This window comes from Dreissena polymorpha, chromosome 12 (assembly GCF_020536995.1).
Source record: "Dreissena polymorpha isolate Duluth1 chromosome 12, UMN_Dpol_1.0, whole genome shotgun sequence".
In the NCBI taxonomy this organism is placed as follows: Eukaryota; Metazoa; Mollusca; class Bivalvia; order Myida; family Dreissenidae; genus Dreissena; species Dreissena polymorpha.
In genome coordinates this window covers 52,787,257-52,793,256 of record NC_068366.1, presented here as the reverse complement: position 1 = coordinate 52,793,256, position 6,000 = coordinate 52,787,257, and the positions used below count along the sequence as shown (strand labels likewise).

The window sequence follows — 6,000 nt, the reverse complement described above, 5'->3', positions numbered from 1 at the left end:
TTGGATGGTCTGAGTCATATTGGACATATTGATGTTTATCGGTTGGCTTTGAGTATAAATCAGTTGTTATTTTATTATCTTCTATTTGAATTTTTGTCATTTGACGTTTAAAAACATTTTTCTTTGTGATTTAAATTGTGCAGTCAAAAGACCTTAAAAATGTAGTTAACATATAATTTCCAATGTTTTGATAAAGGCATTATGCCGAAACGTCAATTAAAGGAGTATAATCAGAATAAATGCATCATTTAAATTGATTTTACCACAAAAATGTTCTTGTTTGGATTATTTAAAAAATCCCCCAATAATAAATGAAATTGTGTCCATGCGTGAACGTTGAATACCTATATAATATATAGTTCTTTGATTAAGAAAAATGTCGTCTAATTTATATTCGTGCACGTGAAAGGGGTCAGGTTGGCGATAAAATTCTTTTTATCTGCTCATTTCTGACGGTTGTAAGATACCGATTTCTGACAAACAAAAGTTTCCCCCGTTAACCGACCTTCCTATGCCACGTCGAAGAACTTGGTACTGTCTATCATCATGACTGGGAGACTAGCCGTCATATTATATTCGTGCACGTGACAGGGGTCAGGTCGGCGATTAAACGCTAATTTACCGCGCATTTCTGACGGTTTTAAGATACAAACAAGAGTTTTCCACATTTACGGACCTATTTCACTTAGGAGACCTTAGTACTTTCTATCACCCTGACTAGATGACATGCCGTCTTATTTATATTCGTGCACACGTGACAAGGGGTCAGGATGGCGATACCACGCTGTTTTAATTATTATTTCTGATGGTTTAAAGATACCGATTTCTGACAAACAATGTTTTCACCGTATACCGACCTATGTCACGTTGGAGACCTTATTAACTTTATTACCAAGGCTAAGTGACATGCCGTCTCATATATATACGTGGATGTGACAGGGAGGCAAATAAGCTATGTAACGCTGTTTTAATTTTTAGTTCTGTAGGTTTTTATGTACCTGTGTCTGAAAATCAAGATGTTTCCTCGTATTATAACCTATGTCGTTTGTATCTAGAAACAAAAGTAGAGTATCTTTAAATCAAACACAGAGAACTTGAGTAGTTCATAAAATAAATCAATTAGAGACCAGTTACATTTGTTGAAATCATATGGTAATGAACAGGCACTCGTACGTGTAACGTGTTTGTTCGGAAATGTTATGCGATACGGAGAACTATCAGGACAATTACCATAACGAAGGCACATTAAAAATAACTAAATCAAAATCATCACGGGTGTCTAATACGCTAGTTTACACTTAACACTTTGTTAATAATTGCAAGAAGTAAATGCACAAATACAGCATCGAAATTCCAAAAATACGATATATTTATTGCCATATCATAAGAGTAAATATTTTATTGAATGTATTAAAAATAAGGGTTATTTATATTCAACGCATCATCAATATATTAACAGGTTTGGTTTAACCATTCATTCCAACAATGTGCGCCACGATTGAAATGGGTTTTTAGTTTCAGTTTGTGTATCCAAAAAAAACGAAAGAGCTTGATTTAACCTCATCCACTGTTTTGCAAGCGGCATCGCATGCATAGCGGCATTCTTTGCAGATAGCGATTCTTCTCTTGCAACCTGAAACTGTGTCGGCCTCCTTGCAAACGCAAGGTGTCGCCCTAAAACCGCACAATCGCGTTCGTCTATAAAATCAAAATAACGCACACACGGGTTTATTCCTTGTCCAGCGGAGTTTTGTGTAGGAGAAGAAAATGAACAAGAACATTTGGATACGTCTTGCTTGGGCATTTGTGCTCGTTTTTGAAACAGGTAAGTGTTGAATGTATGAGTTGAGATATCAGTAAACATTTCGGAGATGATGGCCGACGTGATGCATTGAGTTTGTATTGAAAAGCACATAGATTTGATGACAGTTAAGTGTTATATTGTACTTGAATACATTAATTATTTTTGTAATTAGACATTGGAAAATAACATCTGAAAAAAAGATAAAGTGATTGAGTAAAATGCATGCAGCGACTCATTAATTATTTAAAATGCATTATGATTAAATGTTTTAGAATTCTATGTACAATAGTGTCTATCTAAGATTTTACCTAATTTTTTCTATACTGGTTTAAAGTGAAAACGGTCCAGGGGCTTAAATGCTATGAGTGCGATGACTGTGTCGATCCGTTTAACAAAAACAAGGCAACGGAAGTCACGTGTGATACCAGTTGCGGAAAAGCAAAAGAGACGACAGGGAGTAACCAAGGTGAGTGCATTATTTTAGCTAACGATAACGTATTAGCATTTAGTATGTTTTTGTTCAATCTATGTGGAAGTGTCGAACAAAATATAATAAGAAACATAAACTCACACATAAAGTCTACGTTAACTTGTTAACAATAATAATGCGAAAGTATGTCGAGTGGACTTTATCTAGTAAATATTTAGGCAACTGTAAAAATACTACATTTTGCTAAAATTAATACTTTACCATGTTTTGATGTAGTTTTACAACCCTTAAGATCTATTTGAGCTGTCTAACAACTGGTCTTAATTGTAAAGCGATCTATTGTGCTCTCATAACTTTGTATTTTACTACCAATTTACATATATTTAATGACATTTATATATATATATATATATTGGTAACATAAACGTACGTTGTTTTATTATAATAAAGCTTAGAGAATGATCCTATTTGTAGAAAAGGATCACATATTTGATTTGATCATGGTTCGTAATACACTTTGAAACTAAACGTAAAAATATACCTGTTTTATGAGTGAGGAATTTGAAAATTACATAAACATTACCTTCTTACAGTATTGAATGCTTAACATAAGCATTGGCAATGATCTTTTTCATATTGATATATATTCGGGTATGTTTATTTAAAGCTTTTCAGTATCACACCGAATTTATTTATATACGTAAAGTTGTTTATTAGCCGATTAACAAGGGATCTCTCTCTCCCTCAACAATTTTCCTCTATATCTTTCTGTGATTATTTCAGCGGTTGCAAGAGGGTGTCTTGACAAAAAGATTGACAATGGATGTGCTACTGGAGAATTCAAGAAGGTAAAGGGCAGTATTTGTGCCTGCAACAAGGACCTGTGTAACGCCGGGAACCAGCCCCAGGTGTCTATCATTCCGGTGGTGGCAGGAGCAGCTGCAGTCCTTACAAAGCTGCTACTGAAGCAGCTTTAAGTCTGTTTATAGCATTCTGTTGACTTGCATGTCTCGATTGTATGAACACTCTTTGCTTGTGTAATGATTCGTAATAATAACATACAACTTGACTGATATTAACAAAATACCCGCTGGACTGGTTATATAATCTTATTTAGTCAAATGACGCATACAATTCAAACATTAAACATTAACATATATATATAAATACATTTTACCCAGCCAGCTTATAATACCCGTAGCCATTGTTTTGTAAATGAAATCTTTGATGTTGGGATAATCTTTGAGTGGTGTTTATATTAATATTTTATTAACAATGGACTTATAATCATACCAGGAGCACATTAGCTCTTAAAGCAAACACGGATACATGCAGATTTTGTATTATATTATATTCAGTTGTATTGTAATATAATATTTGTTTTAATTGTTTTAAAACGGTGGGGTTATTTTATGGCAAGGATACGCTGATACAACAAATTAACGCTGAAGAATGTAAACCAACTGTCTTTTATCGCTATCTACATTGTGCTGTTACAATTTTTTGTATTATTACTTATATCTTTTTTTCCCATTCATATACTGTATACTTATACCTACTAATGTTCTATACTGTTAGTAATTTTGTCATTTGTATACATTGTAGTTTCAATTATAGAAGTTTACACCATATCATCAGCACTTCTAACTGACAGAAGAGAGACATAGCATAAGCTTCGAGCTCTTTTCTCGATTCTGTCAAATTGTACTTTGCAGTCTTAATGCTAAGCAATCTATCAATGTCTACATGTTTAAATTTTTATTCAAAATTAGTATGTATGTTTTGTATTGTATTGCTAACATGTGTTTGCGAATAACTGAATAAATATTGTTTAAACCATACGCTGATAATTAATAACAAGATTTTTAAGTACACAACAGGATATGACGATAAAGGGTTATGAACAAAACTCGATGTTACATACCCAAATATGAATACATGATTGACAATAAATGTACAATAAAATTCAGTTGATATTTTGATAGAGTTTTTGAAGAAAAGCTGAATGTTATAACGCTGATTTAGCCATTTTGGTTACGCAAATGACTTCCTTTCTATTATATAAAATGTGCAATGTCTCATGATCAATTTTCACAACCATCAAGCTACTTTCCAATATATCCCCATACATGGTTGAAAAGAAAAGGCAACATCCTTAAGGCTTTCAAAATAAACAACAACACACAACATTATTTAAATAAATGCAATTCGTTGTGACTAAAAATATTAACCTTATAAATAGCATGTGTAATAAGTGAACAAAAAATGGCATGCTTGAAACCACTAAAACATTGAAGTGCATAGAAAGGGGTCTTTTTATTGCTTCAATACATACCTTTTAATTGATTCCACAACATTTAAAGAGCACTTTAAAATTGTATGCATCATGCACTCAACTGTTGGTGCTAATCATTTATCAGACATAAAATATTACCCTGCTGCCGTGACTTTCGTGATGATTTATTTTATCAATAGACACGGTGATGACCCAAGTTGTATTCATTCTTTAGCAGCTTATAGACCTTAGTTTTAGCTGCATTTCGTGAGCGCACAATTCAGACATTAGTGTTCTACCCAAATGTCCAGCTAATCAGAAGACTTCATTTTATAAAAATCCAACAATTAATTTCATGAAAAACTCTCTTCATAGATTCTTGCCAACTAAGAGTTCGCTCAATTTTTCGTAGAAAATTTTGCACTTTGCACATGCGCTGTTCAACCCGTAATCCGGTGAATGTAAATCAATCAAATGCTATTTTCGCGACAAACAACCCCAAATTACCGATAGGCATTTTCTTAATTTTACAAAAAAACTATAAAACGGAAATACGTAATGAAAATGAATGTAATCTAATGCAACTTTAATGCATCAATTACCAAAATTTAAGTATACAATAATTGCTAAATGTTTGAACAACCGGATGTCTTCAACTCAATTCATTTTTTATTTTTGTGCGTTCGCAGCTCGTTTTTAAATTACTAAAATAGTTGTGTAATCGATCAAATGGCCTGATCGTTTACATCTATGTGAGTGTACAGCAAAATATTCTCTACAGGAGATTTAACCAACTTTTTAGGTAACACTGTGTGAACTGTTATTTCCATAATTGCTGGTCATGAGAGGAGAGAAATAGTTCTCAACGATTTCGATGTTTAATATAAATGACTTATATAGTTCAGAATTCGGAATTCTGTGAACATGTTATTTCTATCCAGGTATGCGTAATAATAGAAAGAGGAATCGAAAATGTTGGGTAAACGTGTGTTTTATATAGTTTATCATGTGCAGTTGGTTAAACCGATGTTGATCATGTTATCAACACGCCTATTCGAGCAAGCTTAGGAAACATAATCAAGCGGGAAGACTGTCAAATCCAATTACAACGATTTTAGGGAGTAAATAAATAAGACAAACATTTATGCATATACGTAATCCTGTTTGAAACACTCTTACACCTCACATCTTCGACTGTGTTACATTGAAGGAGAAAAGACAAGTTAAATCATCTTTTAACGATAACATCCCGATGGCAACGCCTGACAGAAATAAAATATCCATATTATTTAATAACCAATTTTCATAAAACCATATGTAAAGATACACAACAGACAATTCGGAATTTGCATATTATAATTATTTCGAAGCTTTAAAGCCTAATGTACTTTCATTAAACATAATCAATCATCAAATTACCAAACAAATCAAAACGAAGCATGCTTATATGCACCTAGTGTCAACTCAATTATATGTGAAAATCATATACAT

At 32.9% G+C, this 6,000-nt stretch overlaps 1 protein-coding gene across 1 annotated transcript; it reads left to right on the top strand.

The window, feature by feature from the left end:
* Positions 1-1,682: 1,682 nt before the first annotated feature.
* On the top strand, positions 1,683-4,073 carry LOC127853165 (protein quiver-like). Its single transcript, XM_052387422.1, has 3 exons — positions 1,683-1,825; positions 2,139-2,270; positions 3,018-4,073. The coding sequence occupies exons 1-3, from the start codon at positions 1,768-1,770 to the stop codon at positions 3,209-3,211; spliced, it is 384 nt and encodes a 127-aa protein (XP_052243382.1). The 5' UTR covers positions 1,683-1,767; the 3' UTR covers positions 3,212-4,073.
* Positions 4,074-6,000: the final 1,927 nt, after the last annotated feature.

Excerpts from the sequence above, each read along its gene's own strand:
- LOC127853165 (XM_052387422.1), top strand. The coding sequence starts at position 1,768 with ATGAACAAGAACATTTGGATACGTCTTGCTTGGGCATTTGTGCTCGTT. Across the intron at positions 1,826-2,138 it reads TGTGCTCGTTTTTGAAACAG|TGAAAACGGTCCAGGGGCTT; the intron begins GTAAGTGTTGAA and ends ACTGGTTTAAAG. Across the intron at positions 2,271-3,017 it reads GACGACAGGGAGTAACCAAG|CGGTTGCAAGAGGGTGTCTT; the intron begins GTGAGTGCATTA and ends TGATTATTTCAG.